Source organism: Malaya genurostris, chromosome 2 (genome assembly GCF_030247185.1).
Source record: "Malaya genurostris strain Urasoe2022 chromosome 2, Malgen_1.1, whole genome shotgun sequence".
Classification (NCBI taxonomy): Eukaryota; Metazoa; Arthropoda; class Insecta; order Diptera; family Culicidae; genus Malaya; species Malaya genurostris.
The window spans coordinates 256,292,860-256,313,104 of record NC_080571.1 but is presented as its reverse complement, the minus strand read 5'-3'; the positions used below and the strand labels follow the sequence as shown (position 1 = coordinate 256,313,104).

At 38.7% G+C, this 20,245-nt stretch overlaps 1 protein-coding gene across 3 annotated transcripts in view; it reads right to left on the bottom strand.

Annotated features, from left to right (window-relative positions):
* The window catches only part of LOC131429604 (LIM/homeobox protein Lhx9-like), an 84,700-nt gene that overhangs the window by 30,262 nt on the left and 34,193 nt on the right, over nt 1-20,245 (bottom strand). For all 3 annotated transcript variants that reach the window (XM_058593833.1, XM_058593831.1, XM_058593832.1), the window contains 2 exons: nt 8,695-9,103; nt 8,207-8,341 (listed from right to left, as the gene is read on the bottom strand). In XM_058593833.1, coding sequence (XP_058449816.1) covers nt 8,207-8,341; nt 8,695-8,771 — 212 coding nt within the window. In that variant the 5' untranslated portion in view covers nt 8,772-9,103. The remainder of the gene's footprint in view (nt 1-8,206; nt 8,342-8,694; nt 9,104-20,245) is intronic.

The following is a 20,245-nucleotide window of genomic DNA, read 5'->3' as shown; positions in this document are numbered from 1 at the left end:
AATATAATACCAAAGCTTTACTTTGCTCACGAAATGTCAATACCGCAAAGGCTTCCTGAAGTAGCAACAAAGGTAGCCATCCCTACTATTCTATCTTTATCTTTGGTAGCCATCTCTACGAATACGCGCTTCAAATAAGCCACGATTTTCCTCGGTCACGGATCACGGATAGAAATGCATAAGGGACATTCCACACAAAATCAGCCACTAATTTTTTTTGTGTCTATTTTTTTCAGTTGAGAACTCGAATATATTTGATGCGTATTTTTTTTATTTCAATATAATACGTGGAATTTTCGCGAAATGATTTTTTGAAGTTTCGCGTTCACAAAAAAAGAGTCTTTTTTCAATCTCTACTGGAAAATGTAATGAAGATACAAAAATTCGTTCAAGACATGAAATGAATGTCTTTTTCTTAGCTTTCAAATAAGCGAATTGAAAAAACGACATTATTGTTTATTTGATGAAAAAAGTAAAATATTCACAAACAAATGAAAAAAAAAATTCAAAATTATGCCTATTTTTGCCTATCTCATATAGGTCTCATGGTCCCATACAAAGTTCCTGAATTTGATTACGATCCGACTTCCGGTTTCGAAATTACAGGGTATTATTCACCAAATATGTGAAAATGATGTCACTCACTTTTCTCGGAGATGGCCGAACCAATCTCCACCATCTTAGAATCAAAGGTCTTAAGATGTCATAAAAATATTTCAACTTCCATTCGGATCATACCATTGGTTCCGAAGGTAGTGTAAGTGTGAAAATTGACAATTTCAAGAAGGTAGTGTAAGTGTGAAAATTGACAATTTCATTATTACCAAGTTCACTAGTGAATTTTTTTAGTTTGCAGATTATTAGAGTTTGTAACCAAGTAAGCCATTGATAGTCCCATAAAAGATTTGTTGAATTTTATCTAAGTCCGACTACCAGTATATTTTTTTCCAAAGTTCAAATCGCCATAGAGAATCTAAAAAAATTGTAGATCATATTAGTGTACGGTTGAATCAACCGAATGTCACTATGTCGATATCATTCGATCAACATTTTGTATGTTGATTTTGAGGATGCTTCTTAGAAATCATGATTTGCGGTGTCCCCTGTTTCTAAGTGCAGACTAATACCGTTTTCGTTTATTGATCAGAGCAGCCCGAAAGCTGACCCAGAGTCGCCCAAACAACGTTTGATATGGTTGTTTTATCAACCTGAGGTCGCTCTAGATCGGACTCCAATCGCGTAGTTTCGCTCTGAAAATTTTCTCGGGTCGCACCACGCATCCATGCGAGTTTGTTTATTTTTCTCTTTTTTTTCATGAGTAGTTGTTTTTTAGGGCGCGTACCACGTGTTCGTTTTACTCGGAGTCAATTAGAAATCACCAAATCAAAACAACATTGTTATGGTAGATGTTTTTCTAGACTTTCTAGACTTTATTGTCTATAAAATGGAAGGAAGAAATTTATTTCTCTAGGGGGTGCGTAGGGTCTAACATTTTCGAAAAACCATATATTTTCCGTGGGCCGCTCTCACCGGTGACCAGCTTGGAGGCCACACGTCGGATGTTTGTGACTCGGGGGTGTTACCCACGAACCCACACCTACAGAAATATGCGACCTCCATCGATAATTCATTAACCTCAGCCACTGCCGACCATCAATTGTCCGCTGGATCGTCCAGTGTTGATCACCGCGACACATATTCGACAATGTGAAAATAATGAAACTCTCAGAAGCGGCAGATGCGACCGATAGACGATAGCGACAATGTCATCACACTCCACGAAAAGCATGACTGTTCATTGCTATCGTTTCTATAACCTCTACCTCACCCACTATACAGCACTGATACAGCACCGTCAGATTTCTATTCATTCTGATAACTGTAATATGATCTTGCTGGACAATGGTTCACTGTATTAAAATTAAATCGAAATTTTATTTGAATGGTGGGCAAAAGTTGTAGAATTCGATTGACTGCACTTTGAATGAAATTGTCTATACCAATTTTGTGTAACAAAATCATCATATCCAGTGGCGTATCCGTTTTAGTTTTATTTATTCGAACAGTTGTACAGTCAAATTAAAAACTGGTATACGCTGCCGTTCTATTTTTTATATATTTGAAAAACAGATAAAACGCTGATGGGGCTACCAGTCTATTTTGTTATAATTTCTAGATTAAAGTTTTAAAACCGACATAAGTTATGCATCTAAAAGGTGATTTTTTGAGGTTAGGATTTTCATGCATTAGTATTTGCTCAGATTTTTTGAGGTTATGATTTTCATGCATTATTATTTGCTCAGTATGCTCTGACATTTCATCATGAATAGACTTACTAACGAGCAACGCTTGCAAATCAGTGAATGGGCCCTAGAAAAGTTGGCAGAAAATCCGCTTTTTTATCGACAAATTTTGTTCAGCGATGAGGCTCATTTCTGGTTGAATGGCTACGTAAATAAGCAAAATTGCCGCATTTGGAGTGAAGAGCAACCAGAAGCCGTTCAAGAACTGCCCATGCATCCCGAAAAATGCACTGTTTGGTGTGGTTTGTACGCTGGTGGAATCATTGGACCGTATTTTTTCAAAGATGCTGTTGGACGCAACGTTACAGTGAATGGCGATCGCTATCGTTCGATGCTAACAAACTTTTTGTTGCCAAAAATGGGCGAACTGAACTTGGTTGACATGTGGTTTCAACAAGATGGCGCTACATGCCACACAGCTCGCGATTCTATGGCCATTTTGAGGGAAAACTTCGGAGAACAATTCATCTCAAGAAATGGACCGGTAAGTTGGCCACCAAGATCATGCGATTTGACGCCTTTAGACTATTTTTTGTGGGGCTACGTCAAGTCTAAAGTCTACAGAAATAAGCCAGTAACTATTCCAGCTTTGGAAGACAACATTTCCGAAGAAATTCGGGCTATTCCGGCCGAAATGCTCGAAAAAGTTGCCCAAAATTGGACTTTCCGAATGGACCACCTAAGACGCAGCCGCGGTCAACATTTAAATGAAATTATCTTCAAAAAGTAAATGTCATGTACCAATCTAACGTTTAAAATAAAGAACCGATGAGATTTTGCAAATTTTATGCGTTTTATTGTTTAAAAAAGTTCTCAAGCTCTTAAAAAATCACCCTGTATTAGAGATGGTACTTATTTCCCAATTTATGCCACTGATCATATCGGTAAAAAAGCCTAAAAACTTTCTTTTAGACTCCATAATGTAATTTTTATATAATTGTCCATTTTTACTCTTCTCTAACTTAAAAACAATGTAGAAGGTATAGGTTTCAAATTGAGTTATTCGAGAATGGGGATAAGGTGAAGTCATAAAACTTCGATCTAGGAGTACTTGCTTAGTTATACGGATTGGTACTGGATATTAGCTGGGCATATAATTATCTGAGAACTGTTTTTGATCTAATTTAATATAATTTAATAATTAACTATTTTTTTATGATCAGTTTTTTTTTCAAATGTTGCTTAAAATTTTTGTTGTACCCTAGTTTTCTATTCATTTTGTTCATTTGTTGCAGATTATTCTCCTGATAAATATAATTCGTTACACAATTCAATTTACGCTGTGGGTCATCTTTAAATATAGGATATCAAAGGAAACAAAAACAAATAGTGTCTGAAGTAAAGGGCTTGTTATATGAAAAAAAAAAAACGTAACAAATGGTGCCGAACTCTAAGATCCCTGACAACACTGTCCTGGTGCCTTTACCGGGCGGAAGCAGACGTGCCGAGTGAGAGTCGTTACCAGCACGAGTGCGCGATGAAAACGTTTTGTTTTCAACAGCCCCAACAGAGATGAATCTTTCCTTACCCTGCCCGACCCTGGCCCCTCGTTTGGGACCATGTCTTCGCGGATTGGCTCGGAATATACAAACGCTTTTGTGTCATCCACAAAAGGAAATATGGCCGTTTTGTACGAAAATAGTGGTGCAATGGACGGTGGGAGGCGGTACCACCGGAGGCACGGTTTCGCGGAAAACATATAGTAGTCGCATTTTGCATTGAATTGAACCCGGCATACGAATCGCATTCTGATATCGATTGAATGGGACATCGGCGGACACACGACGAATGAAGATTTCTGCCTTACGGTAACAGCCAGGGCAAAGGTATTGGAATCTCGCTGAACGTGATACGAACCAGTTTTCCAACGACCTTCCTCGGAGCAAAAAGGGGATTCTTGATCGGACACCTAGCATTAAACTGGTTTCGCATTGTAACCCTGTTCAGGAACCGCTACCGCAGGCTACTTTATATGCTTTCCATGAATTTTTAAACAATTTTATTTTATTGTTTTTACCAAATTTATACAGCACCGAAGATGTTTGCGATTTTTTGCATCGATTTTCTTCTGTTCCTGTTCGCACATCCTCCGATCGATTGTATCTGCAGAAGCAGCAGCAACGGATTCAGAGGCAGAAAATCGATTCGACCGACCGGCCGACGGTGAAAACAATGTTAAATGCCTTCTCACCGGCGACAACGGAATCGTCGCGGCATGGTCGCAGTCAGGCACCAGCGACGGGCTGGCAGACATTGGAGCACGTATACGAAATTTTCAAAATGGCAACAATTTTCATGCGTACCGGATGGCCGAGATGACTAGTCCCGTCTGAAAGCGCAAAACTCGTTCCTCTCGGTTCGTACGGATTCTGGACACCGGCCGATCGGTGTATCATCCGAACGGCATGCAGGCTGATAGCGTGTGAGCAACGGCAACTATTTCGCAGCACTTCGTAAGATGCGTGCATTTGGAGTATGATTTAGGTGATCTCCGGTCAACACGGATGATAAAAAGAAAACAATGGGCTATGCGCTACACCGGAGGAATTTCGTATGAATCGTGCACAATTTTATGGTGATCTTGGTAAGTTGGTTAAATGCATTCCTGGCTGGGAGCTGACTGGCTTGAATGCATTGGCGAATGGCGAATGACAGTACGGATCTTCATATGTTGGCTAGTGTAATTAGAAATGAAAATAATCCGTCGCTTTTCAATCAATTTTAGAACACAATTGTACTATACATAGGCCACTTCCTACTTTTGTGATTTTACTAGTGTTTCGTTCTCATCGTGAAGCTTCTCGTCAGTGATGAATTTGAAGGTTGAAGCTTCATTTCAATGATGAAATTTTCAGTAGCACTTTTGTTTTGTAACAATAATGCTCCTGGATTGAAATGTACTCGGTGAAGACAGGTGATATCGCGAAAAGACTTCTGTTGAAGTTGTTCAACAGGTTTCTTGGGAAAATATTGTACACAGAATCCTCCATTTACGAACTAAAAGGGGGTTCGTAAAAAGAGGTAGTTCGTAAAAAAAGTTTACGTTATTTGGGATTTGGTTCGTAAAAAAAGTTTACGCTATTTGGGATTTGGTTCGTAAAAAAAGTTTACGTTATTTGGAATTTACTTCGTAAAAAAAGTTTTGTGTGATTGTTGTAGAAACCGCGCATCATATGTTTATTTTCGGAACGGATGTGAAGAGTAAGTGCAAGAAAATGATGTTTGGGCTTGTTTCAAAATCCAAGATGGCGGCTTCCGGTTTATTGAGATTGCCTAAAACCCCTAACAATATGGGTATCTACGGAACGGAATTGATGAGTAGATGTCGGAAAACGATGTTTGAAGTGGTTCTAAAATCCAAGATGGTGACTTCCGGTTTGTTGATATTCCTTGAAAACCCATACAATATGGTTATTTTCGGAACGGAATTGATGCGTAGATGTCAGAAAACGATGTTTGAGGTAGTTTTGAAATTCAAGATGGCGACTTCCGGTTGATTGATATTCCTCGAAAACCCTTACAATATGGGTATTTTCGGAACGGGATTTATGAGTAGTTGTCAGAAAACGATGTTTGAGGTGGTTCTTAGATCCAAGATGGTAACTTCCGATTTGTTGATATTCCTTCTGCAATTTTCCATACATTTCGATTTTTTTACAAACATTACGAGGGGTGTACTACTCGACATTTTTTGATTCATCGAAATGAAATCATATTTTGTATCTCATAGATGAATCAAAAGATATGTTTCCTTGTGCTGGGAAGTATATAACCCTTAAAGTTTTAAGTCTGTTCAACAGACTATTGATTAGATAATAAAGAAATTTTTATGCAGTGGAATTAAAAGTTTTGTTTCTCTGCGGTGATTCATTCCCCTAACTACTCTAAAATAGATATATTAATAATAAACAATTTTTGAAAACGTTTCTAGGAATGCAAACTCGGTTTAATTATTGTTACTATACGATGAACACGAAATCATAGCATCAACAGGTTATTTACTACAAAATTTCATGCATTTATCAGATAAAATCCAAATGTGCATGAAAATTCAATAGATGAAGGTGAGCTATATTTACATATATTAGAAGTTTGATGGTGAATTTTCGACTCTAATTTCTAGATGTTTTTTTAACTTATCGTTTTTTGATACAAAACTTCTGGTCTAGCATTTCGAAAAGGTCAGCCTTCACGCATGATTTGTGATATCTGTTCAATATCTGTGTGTAAACCATTCTAGCGCGAGAGTTGGCACAGCTTTTGCCCTGCAACGAGGATAGGGAAGTTACAGTTTTTGCCTTGACCTTCTTCTGGTGAAATTACCCATACTGCTTCGCGGTTGTAATTGTTCGGACCTTGAACCCTCCTAGTACTCTCGAGATAGTTAAATAAAAGTTGTAATAAATAGCAGCATTTTCTCAAATCAAATCACAGAAAACTGCTGAACAGACAGGATCGAAAATTTTCATAAAACCTGTGTGAGTTATGAGATTTTTATCATGCCGGAGATGCTAAATCTTCAGATGGTTCTAATTTGTCGTCTAAAGTTTTGCGAGTTTTTCTTTTAGCAAATTTTACTAAATCTTTTTGTTCAAATAACTTACATTTTTTTTAATTCCGTGCATCATTTTTCATAGAGTACTTAAAGTATTTCAATTTTTTGTTTAAGTGTTGATAATTTGGTTCTATTTGATCATTAAAATGACTTTCTGGAAGAAACGGTGCAAAAATAAATACGTTGAAAAATTTATAGGCCTGCAATGAATGATCAAAACCTATGACGAAAAGTTTTTACCCCCGGCATGTTTTTTTCATAAGCGCCGGGTGTTGCGAAGCGCGCATTTGTCAATGTTCATGGAATATTCCGATGCACATTGACAAATTTATATACAATAAGTTTGAGTTTCTTGTACTATGTACGATCTGTGAAAGTTTCATTCAAATATGTTTATTTGTTTAGAAATGAAAAACCAATTGATAGTTTTTTATTCTCTGTGTGTTTGATTCGCTAAGAATCTCTCTTAAAGTTCTAGCAGCAGTATCAAATTGTTCCATAGCTTCGTTATGCGCATATATACATTTTACTCAGCAACTAACACAAAGTGACATTTTTACAATCATCATTTTCTGCAAAAGGTGAACAATTTGTGGCCTAGTCATAATATACACACTGAATAATTCCAGCTTATGTTCCTTAGAACATGCTGTCAAGAAAGATTCAACTAGCTATTATCTATTTTCACAAGCCATAAACAGTTTAATTTGTTTTTCCCACAATGAGAGGCGGAGCTTTCGGTTCCAATTAGATGATCCGTAAAACACGTGAATGGGATGGGTTTCGCGAAAAAAAGTGCACATTATGCAAATAAAAATACAATCGCACCAAAGGGAGTGAACAAGACGCAAAATATTCCACCAAGGTACGAAAAAAGTGCATCAATAGCCATCAACCCATTTAGCGTCGCTGACGTTGATGATTATACTTTGGCTTTGGACGGACTTGAAAATAACAAAAAAAAAACTTTTTACAACAATGCGAACTGAAATATTTACAAGGAGCACTGTAATAAGCGATAATTGTGAGGCGTGTGCAAATGGCGCATGAAAATGCGTGTAGTAATCGTTTGTTATTTTGTGCGATATTTCCAGTCAACCGTCTGTGGCCATGTCGAGTCGAGTCCCATTATGTTGTGCCGCGCCACCAGAGCAATTATTATTTTCATACCAACGTAACGGTTACGGCATATTTAAAACGCCTTCCCGTCATTTACACAAAACAGTTACACATGTACAAAAAAGAAAACATCGCCTTGGAAGCAAATGTCCATCGACTTCGATGTATCTTAAGTAAATCGTAAGACCGCAGGTTTGGATCATTATGCCGACTGTGACAACGAGCATACCTGTAGTAATCATCCTTGCAGTAGATGTTTCCTTCTCGAGCGTAACAACTCAGTTCCGTTTCCAGGTTGGCCATGCACTTGCAGCAACGAAGGCACTGGTTGTGCCAAGCTCGGTCAGCTACCAGCAAATAGTATCTGAAAATGATGCGCACATTTAAGATAGTGAAATCTTGTTTGATTTAAATCAACGTGAAGGAAAAAACAAAAGAAAAACATCTAATTAGTTAGCGCGAAAATCAGTGTTGGCGAATAATTGCTCAAGGTTTCAATTAAATTATTATTATGCCATTCACAGTTCAAACTGCTGGATGTTGAAAGCAAAAGATTCTTGGTTAAATAAACCTTGATTTATAGTCTAACACTCAACCGTCTGAGAGAAACAAAAGCTAAAAATTTGCTCTCGCGATTTAGTGTCTCTCATCGCGAACAAAGAACGCAAGGCCGTGATAACAGATGAAAACCAAAATACAACCCAAACTGCTACTCACCGGTCTCTTATGGATATTCCACATCCGGTACATTTTTCAGGTGTCACCGTTTCAGCAGCAATGAGATCCTTCAGCATTTTTATTCCCGTGGATTCGCTGCCGAGCTGATCTGTCGGCTCGTCGCTTCTGTCTGGATCGTATGCGCGCACAATTGTAGGTATTCAAAGGTAACAGAGTATCAATTAATTAGGCGGTGATTGATATTCGCCTCCTTCGGTTACGCTTGGAGTGAATTTCAAATGAATCGTTGGTTTTGCTGGTTTTCTTCTTGAATGCCGTTGATTGTCAAACAATTGCCCAATATGTCTTTTTACGATACAATTTTACCGTTGTTCCATTGGTGCTGTTATTGGGTAATGCCAAAATTGAAATTATCGGCAATGCCGATGTAGTCTGTGCATGTTGTGGACTGCAAAGAAAAAATAATTTCTTCTACGAATTGTGGGACTTTAATATAAACTTTAAGCGCATTAGTTCAAAAACAGTACGAAATAGTTGTTACTCCCAGTCCGTACATTTATTTACTAATCAAATCATCACTATCGCATTCATTCGAAGTTCGCGTGGGTATTATGGGTTAGGTAAGAATAGAATATTTAAATTTAAATTATGAGTATAATAAGTAACTTTAATTATAACACATTCATATAAGATGCTGGAATCAATTCGCCGATTTTTTTTTGCGAAGTGACTCGTGATTTTTTTTTAGCGCATCATTACAGTTCCGTTAGTTTTTGTCATCTTTCTGATAAAGCTCGATCATTCCGTTGCCTTTGAAGTGCTACTCTGACAAGCCATGCGCCTTGGATCGAAACAAATGGTGTTCGAATGAAGTAATGTCTGGTGTATATGACGGATGGGACAGAACTACCCAGTTCAACATTTCCAAAAAAGTTTATACGACTTTCAAAGCATGGGGTCTTGTATTGTCCTCAAGTAAAATTACATTGTTGTGACAATCTTTATATTGCGACCAAAGTTGTTTGGTATGTTAAGCAACAATTAAAATTACCTCTTTTGCTCCGTCGCTTATGTTGTTGGTATAAAATTTTCAACTTTTAACCCAGTAGTACCGGAAGTCGGATCTAGATGAATTTCCGGAATTTTATATGGCACTATGAGACCTCTGCTTGAACCTAAGTTCGTGAAAATCGGTACATGGGCTCACCAAAATAATACCTACAGTGCCTATCACAAATGTCGGTTTCACTAAGATAAATGACTAAACTGTATTGTTGTTTAAGTCAACTAGTTTATTAAAATAAAATATAACTAGTTTAATAGAAATAAAAACAAAAATTTCTCTTTTCAATATTTACATGTTTATATTTCCATTTATATGGTAAAATAAATCATTACGTTGGGTGAACCATTTGCTTTTCAACACACTGCACTGTTACCCTCGATGCCATATTGGAAAATATTGAAGAAGAATTCATTTCAAGATTTTTCATATTAATTGAATCATCAATATGATTAAAATCGTCTGAAAAGGTGTATGAATGTTTGATAGCTTTCTTATACATATTTCAAACACTATCTCGATCATATTCATTGAAAAGAATAGATTGTTATTTTCATAGAAATTGATGTTCAATCATCAAAACAAGTACATTCAAAGGCGCTTGAAAATTTCAGGCGTACGAAGACATGTTTCACCATAATAATGCAGTTCGTTGTTGATTTTCTATTTACTAAAACATAAAAGATCAATTCTACAATATGCAGTATTACCATTTATTTATGTGCAGAATATTTTTAAAGTTCTACGTTTGTGTTACGAGCAGTTGTTTTGAAAATCAAATGCGAAACTTATTCATTAGAGATTATGTTTTCTATTTTTTTGTAAACATCAATTCAATTTTTGTTCACATTACGAAGTAGTTTTAATGAGTTTCACAATTGTTTTTTCGCTGATTTAATTGCTGCATTTGTAATGAGATCGATACATGAGTTTTTGTATTAGTTGCACAATAATTGTGAATAAATGTTCATAACAACGGAAGAATTTAAAGATATGTTGCACAACAAACAACAAAGAAAAATTGCGCTTTTTCCATAACACAACAGTCACCAGAATAGTAATATCAACTAAATTGATAAATTGCACAATCAGTAGAAAAATACAGGACAACAACTTAACGTGCTACTTGGGAACTGAAGAAGTTTCTAGCAATATAAGTAAAGATGGGAGATGTCTTTTGGAAAATTATCTGCATTTTGCATTTTTTAAGTTTTTTGCAGATAATTTTGCATTTTTTAAGGAAGGGGGGGGGGGGCGTGGCGGTTGTGGCAGCGCCCCCGCAGAAATCACCTCTGTCTAGTTGCGGACGGTTGTCCGCATTACCCAAAGCTAGGAGCTATCCCTCAGTTAGGTCCAAAGGAGCGGCAGCGAGGTCGGACAGCAGGTCATTAAAACCGATGACGCATAGCCGCATTAGACCTTACAAAATTTCAGTTAATGAAAACAATTTCCATTGAGCAGCATGTTCATCTTTTATGCCACTGTTATGCCGAATGACCATTATGCCAAATAACCATTATGCCAAATAACTATTATGCCATACGGCGTTATGCCAAACGGTATTATGCCAAACGACTTTATGCCAAACGTGGTAGCCCCGTTGTCACCTAAGTTTCGGTGTTGGCTTTCGTTTTCTTTATAGCGTGAATCATATTGAATAAAGCACGCTGTGTGCATCGTTCAAAAAGGTGTGTTGTGTTTTCTTCTTCAGTGCCAGTACGTACCGGATTTGTATCAACGGTTTGTATATGGTGGTTTGAAAGCTTCGACACTCATCGCCCTCTAATTGCGGATGACCGGATGACGGATCCAGATGAAATTTTACAGTAGCTTTGGAGATAATGTGAACTTTAATCTAAGTCAAGATTTGTGAAAATCGGTTAAAACATTACCGAGAAATCGAAGTGAGTTCTACTTTTGTAGTGCCGAATTAACTACCTACAAATTGACAAGTTCTGTAAACTAGAAGAATTTATCATTATTTAGTGGTTTTTGGTACCGCATGGGTACCGGTTTTGTACTAAGTGCACATGACTATTTCAAATTTCTACGTTTCGCCTTCGGCTCAACAGTGCGTCAGCAGTTTATGTTGAACGCTACCTAACGTGCCGAAAGAAACGAAATTGTGTGACGGTGACTGACAACAGATTTTAGTTATTGAGGGGTTTTGATACCGCATGGGTACCGGTTTTGTGTTAAATGCACATGACTATTTAAAAAAAAGAAAAGTAGAAATTTAATTGAAATTTGGTTTAGGTGGTCCGTGAATTTTTTGGAGCCTCTGGAGAAATGGGATGCAACATGTCTGTGAAAATTCAACATCGGAAATAGTTTCGGAACATCGGAAATAGTGGTCACAAACTCAAAAATGAAACACACTCATTTTTCTCAGCGATGGCTTGACCTATTTTCACAAACCGAAGTTCAAATGAAAGATCTTACACGCAACCAGAGATGATAAGATCAAACGTAGATTCAAATAAAAGATCTCATAGTCCCATACTTAATTCCTAAAGTTAGTTCTGGTCTGACTTCCGGCTCCGGAATTACAGTGTGATGAGTGGTTAGAAAGACGTCGATAAAAGCAACGATGCATGAAAGGGAAAAATTCCTCTTAATTTTGCTCAAAACTCAATTTGTAGGATATATTTGTTGCTGGCCACTTAAATCGATGTTGGGAATTCGGCAGTACCGGAAATAGTAGAATAAAACTGCTAGAAGGATCTCACTCACTTTTCCACGAGGTGAATTAATCGATCTTCTAAAGCTCAGATTCAAGGGAAAGGTATTATCGCCTGATAGATATTGAATTTAACCCAGATCCGACTCCCATCTCCGGGACTAAAGGGTGTTTCGATTTGTAGGTTATGCTTGTTTACGCCTGAACAAACTTTCGATCTTCTAATCAATAACAGTTTTTCTAAGAATTATGCAGTAATATTCATGATAGTATAAGTATTGTGAAAAACATGACACCACTAGGTGGATCAAAAAAGGGTTTTTTTTAAATAGAAAGATATATCATGTGAGAACATAATTTGTGTGATCCGTAAAGTGTAACCTTACGTGGATATGAATGTACCATCCATAATTTCGAAACCGAAACTCTAATCAACTGAAAACCTATTGTTGTGTGAAATACAATTTTTTTCAGGCCCTGCGAAAAAGTCAGCTTGCAGAATGTAAACTTTACGGTCAATCTCTGTGCGAGAAGCATAAAACTTCAGCATCATAAAACTTGTAACACCTCTGCTGCTTCTCAGCTAAACTGCAAACATTCACGCACGCAATACGCAGAAGAATCGCTCCGCCTGCGCGATTGTTCCAGCCGTCGCGATTGGGTAGTAATTAATTAGCGCGAGGTTCATCGCCTGCATAAAGTCACCCAGCTATCCGGTTTGCCACCGCATGCTGTTTCAAGCGGGACCCCAAGTCGTCTTCGGGTAGGTATAATGTGTGAAAAGCATGCCACTGGCAGTGGTCCGACTGAGGCCCCGCACTTCGGTCAGAACTCACCGTAGCATAAACGAGACAGGAGCATACCGTGGCAGGGCTTGTGCGACATCACTTTACAATGTTCCAGTACAAGATAGCCCACGGAAGGATCACTGCCCAATGGGAGCAAACTTGCTCGAGCTCGGCTGGTATCATTTTAATTTATTTATAATTCTTTAATGATACGATATCAATTAATTAAATTGAAATTAATGGTTTAATTTTCATAATTGTATGTTTTATGATGATGAATTTTTAATGTTTGTTCGGTGTTAGCGTTGGTTTTATTTTTTTGTGACTGCCGTCTGTACCGTTCCTTTTCCCCGGGCTTATCATTTTACGCCCGTACACAGAAAGTGCAAACGGGTCGATCATGCTCTACTCAAGGAGGGCTCGGATATATTTTGCTCCAACCGTCTGACGGCGAGATCCACTTCGATGGGCAGTTTTTTTTGTGTGTCTACCCGTACAGCTGATTGAATTAAATGTTACAAGGTGTCATGGTACCTTGGAACTAAAAGTCGGGTAGAACCAGCAGTCAGAATGAAAGGTGGGACGCCATCGGCTTCACTTTTCTTCTGCTGTTTTTTTTTAATTTTCAGACACATGTTGATTTCTGTTATAATCAACTCACTTTATGTTTGGTTTTCATTCAGCACTTCACGATATAACACCAGTAAATTTTAATACAGTCATAAAGAATGAGCAATTTAATCTAAATCTGAGAATATACATTGTATCTATCGCATGGTCCCACCTCATACCCCTACAAAGGTGTGAGCAGAACGAGTTATCTAAATGATAATTAATATTTTTGCACATATCTTAACCAGTAAACAAAAGAAAACGATCTGATTAATCTAGCAGGTATAGATTCTTCTTCAAAAGAACGACTGACCACAAAATAACATTCAAATATTTCGAATTTACTATCCGGGGTTAATCAAGAAAATTTACAACCCGGGAAGATCCTTGATCACATCAGGAATCGAACCCGATATTTTTACCAGTATCAGACAGTAATTCACCTGGCCCTTCACGCCGGACCAGTTCATCGCTACACACATCAGCTACGATGGAGTAATGAGACTGCGGATGAGCAGAGCCAAGCCCAATTCCATCAACAACTGTCGATCCCAATTAGTTTCCCGAATCTATTCCTTAAATTATTAATCAAACCTTGCGATCACGGTCAAGAGCAAACTTTACACACTGAATGCTAAGGCTCTTCGGCCAGTCCTGTTCGTTTTCCAAATAGTCTCTACCTGCTTCGCGTGCGAGGCTCAAACGTTTGTAGACTGCTCATTAGTTTTAATTCTCATCAAACTAAATCTCCATCATCATCATACCGAAGACAGTGACTTAATGCGTCTCACAATAATATATATAAACAAATACAATCTTCGTAATACGTAAAAAAATAAATAAAAATATCTGAAAAATTTGAACTAACTAAATATTTGCTTACAAAGCGTGTTACAAGTTATGTGTGAAATACATAACTTTTTGAACTCTACCAATGTCGTCGCGCGTTTGATTTCTCTTGGCATCGAATTGAAAAAACTTATTCCCTCGTACAAATCTGGTTAACAAAAAGCTTGGTGTTCTAGCATCAGATGCGTTTCTAGTATTGTACCTATGCAAATCAGTTCCTCTTTCAATTCGATCACACAAATATCGAGGCAGCATGCCATTTAAGATCTTGAAAATAAAAACCATGGTTAAGTAGTAAATTCTCTGTTTCACTGAAAGCCCTTGTAATGCGTTCAGTAGAAAATCTGAGGAGGTATATCTACTACATTTTAGAATTAATCGCATGATTTTATTTTGCAGTCGCTGTAATCTCAAGATTTGTGTGTTATTAGCAAGAAACAGAATGGATGGGCAAAAGTCAATGTGCTAACAGAAGAAATAACCATATATTTAGTTTTCGCGACATTTAGTTTCAGTTGCGTAAATTTTAAACATCGAACCAGCGAACTTAGATCTTTGTTTAAATGTGCAACAGCTTAAAACAGTACTCCTCGGCTTTATCCGTTCCAGTAACCTTGGGGATAGGAACCACCAGAGATTCTTTTCACACTTTTGGCACGTGTCCCGTGTACAACGAATCGTTTACACAATCCAGTAGATCGTGTCCGATTTTCCCAAATTAAAACAAATATTTTTCAATTGTTCAAGTCTACAATTCATCGGTTGTGCTATTTCAACAGGCTCACCTACCAATTCAATACTTTGATTGATCTGTTGAACACTATTTATGAAATAACTGTTGAACTTTTCTGAACCTGCACCATACTAACAAAACCACGTCAAATCAATGAATCTAAAAAATCTAAAACTACTTATGTCTAGTAATGTATAAAATTCTTAAAATAATAACAGAGATAATATATTTCAATTCACTCTTTCGTTTGATTGTAAATTTTCTAAGTATCTTGTTGCAAAAAAATGGCACATGCTGTACCAAGTCGATCTGTATTTCAACATTGGGGACGACAGATACAATGCTCGAAACCACCTAAAACAGATACTAAATAAATGAAACCAGTGCTAACTCCATCGGAACCAGAACCTTACGCAAACATAAACTGCTAAACACGGCCATTCCGCTTTGACTCGGTCATGGTTCAACAGCTGAAACAAGCGATGATCAACTTTGTCACGTACGCAGTGAGGTGTTCCAACGTCGTTTATGTTGCTCTACTCTGAATGTACCCGTGAAGAGTACAATTTTTTATTCGACTTAATAAAGATTTCATTCATAACAGGCCCGGTTACCCCCGCGAATGCATAATTGAATTATTTCAACAAGAGTCATGTTCCTCGCGACAACAACGCGGGTGCAACTTCGACGCGCCTCGGACAACAAGTTTGCATGATTGTCTGATACTTAGTACTTGCTGTTTGCTTGCATCACCGAAGTTGGTTGCCTGTTGGCTGGCTGACACCATTGGGGAGGAATAGCGTTGCAGTGAGCCTGTGGCCCGGAGGGAAAGTGTTTCGTTTATGCTAATTTCATGCAAATTTTCCGCTGCATTAAGCGATTTTTAATGAATGAACGGATATATACGGCTCTACGAGTCCTACGTAGTTGCAACAGTACCGGTACACAGATGACAACCAGATCGTTGATTAAGACCTATAGCACCTTATGTGAAACACTAATTTGTGACGGCCGATAGATATGGATTCAAATCATAGGATTTGTTTGACATGGTTTTACAATGGTACAAAATTCACAAATGTGACTTATTTAGTTTTTTTTTTTTCAAATAAAATTTTTATTAGGCTCATTTGCTTTAGCTTAACGTGGCCGATTGTCTTGTTGTTAGGGGGAGAGAAAGGGATGCCGTATTACGGGGCGGCATACTCCCCGTAGCATAAGGAAGATTTCGAGTTGCCAAGACGTCGCGGACTGGTACGAAGGGTGGTATACCTCGGGCCCGAAGGGAACCTATGAGTTGGGACCTGGCATCACAATACTCGACACATGTCCAAACAACATGTTCGATGTCATGATAACCCTCACCGCAAACGCAGACACCACTCTCAGCGAGCCCCACACGACGGAGATGCGCGCTGAACATATAATGATTAGACATGAGCCTTGACATTACACGAATAAAGTCTCGGCTCACGTTTAACCCTCGGAACCAAGCTTTCGTCGATACCTGTGGGACTATTGAGTGTAACCATCGTCCCAGAGTTCCACTATTCCATGTATTCTGCCAGCTGGCTAGAGTTTTCTGACGACAGCAACTGAAAAATTCATTGAAGCAGATTGGTCTTTCATAGATATCACCTTCTAGTGCGCCCACCTTGGCTAACGAGTCCGCCCTCTCATTGCCCCGTATGGAACAATGTGAGGGGACCCAAACCAAGGTAATCTGGTATGATTTTGCAGATAAAGCACTCAATTGTTCCCGTATTTTCCCCAGGAAATACGGTGAGTGCTTTCCAGGCTTCACTGAACGGAGAGCCTCAATGGAACTGAGACTGTCCGATACAATGAAGTAGTGATCTGTGGGCCGAGTGTCAATGATCTCAAGGGTATACTGAATTGCAGCTAGTTCTGCGACGTAAACTGAAGCTGGATCACTGAGTTTATAGGAAGCGGTGAAATTTACATTGAATATACCGAAGCCAGTGGACCCGTCTAGATATGATCCGTCAGTGTAAAACATTTTATTACAGTCGACTTCTTTAAATTTATTATTAAAAATTTTTGGGATCTCTTGAGGGCGTACAGGATCCGGGATTCCACGAATTTCCTCTTTCATGGATGTGTCGAAAAACACAGTAGAATTAGAAGTATCCACAAAATGAACACGATTGGGAACAAACGAAGAAGGATTTATATTCTGAGCCATGTAGTCAAAATACAAGGACATAAAACGGGTTTGTGAATTAAGCTCGACGAGCTTTTCAAAGTTTTCTATCACCATCGGATTCAAAATGTCGCATCGGATTAGCAGTCGATATGAGAGATCCCAGAACCTGTTTTTCAACGGTAAGACGCCCGCCAGCACTTCAAGACTCATCGTATGGGTTGATTGCATGCAACCCAAGGCAATACGTAAACAACGATACTGAATTCTTTCCAGTTTAATGAAATGAATATTCGTAGCGGAGCGGAAACAGAAACATCCATATTCCATTACTGACAATATCGTCGTTTTGTACAACCTGATCAGGTCTCCTGGGTGAGAGCCCCACCAAGTTCCGGTTATTGTACGAAGGAAATTGATTCTCTGTAGGCATTTTCGTTTCAAATACCTAATGTGACATCCCCAGGTACCTTTGGAATCGAACCAGACCCCGAGATATTTAAATGTGAAAACCTGAGCTATGGTTTCACCCCCTAGTTGAAGCTGTAATTGCGCAGGTTCTCGCTTCCTTGAAAATACAACCAGCTCAGTTTTCTCCGTAGAGAACTCGATACCCATTTGAAAAGCCCATGTCGACAAGTTGTTGAGGGTATCTTGCAATGGTCCTTGGAGATCGGCAGCTTTGGGTCCTATAATAGACACAACACTGTCGTCGGCAAGTTGTCTTAGCGTGCAAGATGTGTTGATACATTCATCAATGTTATTTACGTAAAAGTTGTATAAAAGGGGGCTTAAGCATGAGCCCTGAGGAAGACCCATGTAACTGAATCGCTTTGTCGTCAAATCACCATGCTCAAAATGCATGTGTTTCTCGGACAATAGATTATATAAAAAGTTGTTCAAAACTGGTGAAAGACCATGCTGATGCAACTTCTCAGATAGAACGTTAATGGAAACTGAATCGAATGCCCCCTTGATGTCGAGGAAAACTGATGCCATTTGTTCTTTACGAGCAAATGTCATTTGAATTTCTGTTGAGAGCAACGCTAGACAATCGTTCGTTCCTTTGCCCCTGCGGAACCCAAATTGTGTACCTGAAAGCAATCCATTTGTTTCGACCCAATTGTCTAGACGGAAGAGAATCATTTTCTCCAACAATTTCCGGATACAGGAAAGCATAGCAATCGGCCGATACGAATTGTGATCGGAGGCTGGTTTTCCAGGTTTTTGAATAGTAATAACTCTCACTTCTCTCCATTCGTGTGGGACAATATTACCCTCGAGGAACTTGTTGAATAAATTCAGCAAGCGCCTTTTGGCAGAGTCGGGCAGATTTTTCAACAAGTTGAATTTATTTCTGTCTAACCCCGGGGCTCTATTGTTACACGACAAGAGCGCAAGTGAGAACTCTACCATCGAAAACGGTGTTTCGTTTGTATTCAATGTCGCGACGCGGGATATCTTCTGTTCCGGAACAGAATCAGGACATACTTTCTTAGCGAAATCAAATATCCAGCGGTTAGAATATTCCTCGCTTTCGTTCGCGTGATTTCGATTGCGCATGCGACGGGCCGTATTCCAAAGAGTGCTCATTGCTGTTTCTCTCGTTAATCCGTCAACAAACCTTCGCCAGTAACCGCGTTTCTTAGCTTTAATAAGACTTTTCATTTGAAATTCTAACGCCGCGTATTTCCGATAATTATCTGGAGTTCCGTTCTTTCTAAACGAGATGAAGGCTGAAGCTTTTTTCGTTTTCAGCTCTGAGCACTCTTTGTCCCACCATGGGTTGGGAGAACGCATACTAGTTTGCGCGCTAGGTACTCGTTTCGTCTGAGCTTGAATTGCGGTGTCAAGAATCAAGCCAGCCAAAAATGTATACTCTTCCTCCGGAGGAAGCTCCTGTGATGTTTCTAGTTTCTCAGATATCGAGCTCGCGTAACGTTTCCAATCAATGTTTCGTGTGAAATCGTACGAAACATTGATTGTTTCCGATGGTCTTCCACGGTTGGTGATAGAAACTATGATCGGCAAGTGATCGCTACCGTGAGGATCACAGATTACCTTCCACTTGCAATCTAACTGTAGCGAAGTCGAGCAAAGGGATAAATCCAGCGCACTTGGTTGTGCTGGCGGTCTAGGGTTCCGTGTCATTTCTCCCGTGTTTAGAATTGTCAAATTGAAGTTGTCACACAGATCTTGGATTAACGAAGAACGATTATCATCATATAAGCAGCCCCATCCTGTACCATGCGAGTTAAAGTCCCCTAAAACCAGCCGCGGTGAAGGAAGAAGTTCTATGATGTCTGCAAGCCGACGATGCCCTATCGAGACTCTGGGAGGAATGTAGATAGAAGCTATACATAGATCTTTGCCTTTAATATTAATTTGGCAAGCAACAACTTCAATTCCCGGTGTCGAGGGGAGGTTAATACGATAAAATGAATAGCACTTTTTAATCCCTAAAAGTACCCCTCCATAAGAGTCTTCTCGGTCCAGGCGGATTATGTTAAAATTATGGAAGTCGAGGTTGATGTTAGAAGTAAGCCAAGTTTCACTCAAGGAGAATACATCGCAATTATGAGTATGTATTAAGTGTTTGAAAGAATCAAGTTTTGGGATGATACTTCTGCAATTCCACTGAAGCACAATGATCATATCTTCGATTCTCAGTGGTAAATTATCCATCAAAAGATACGATCGC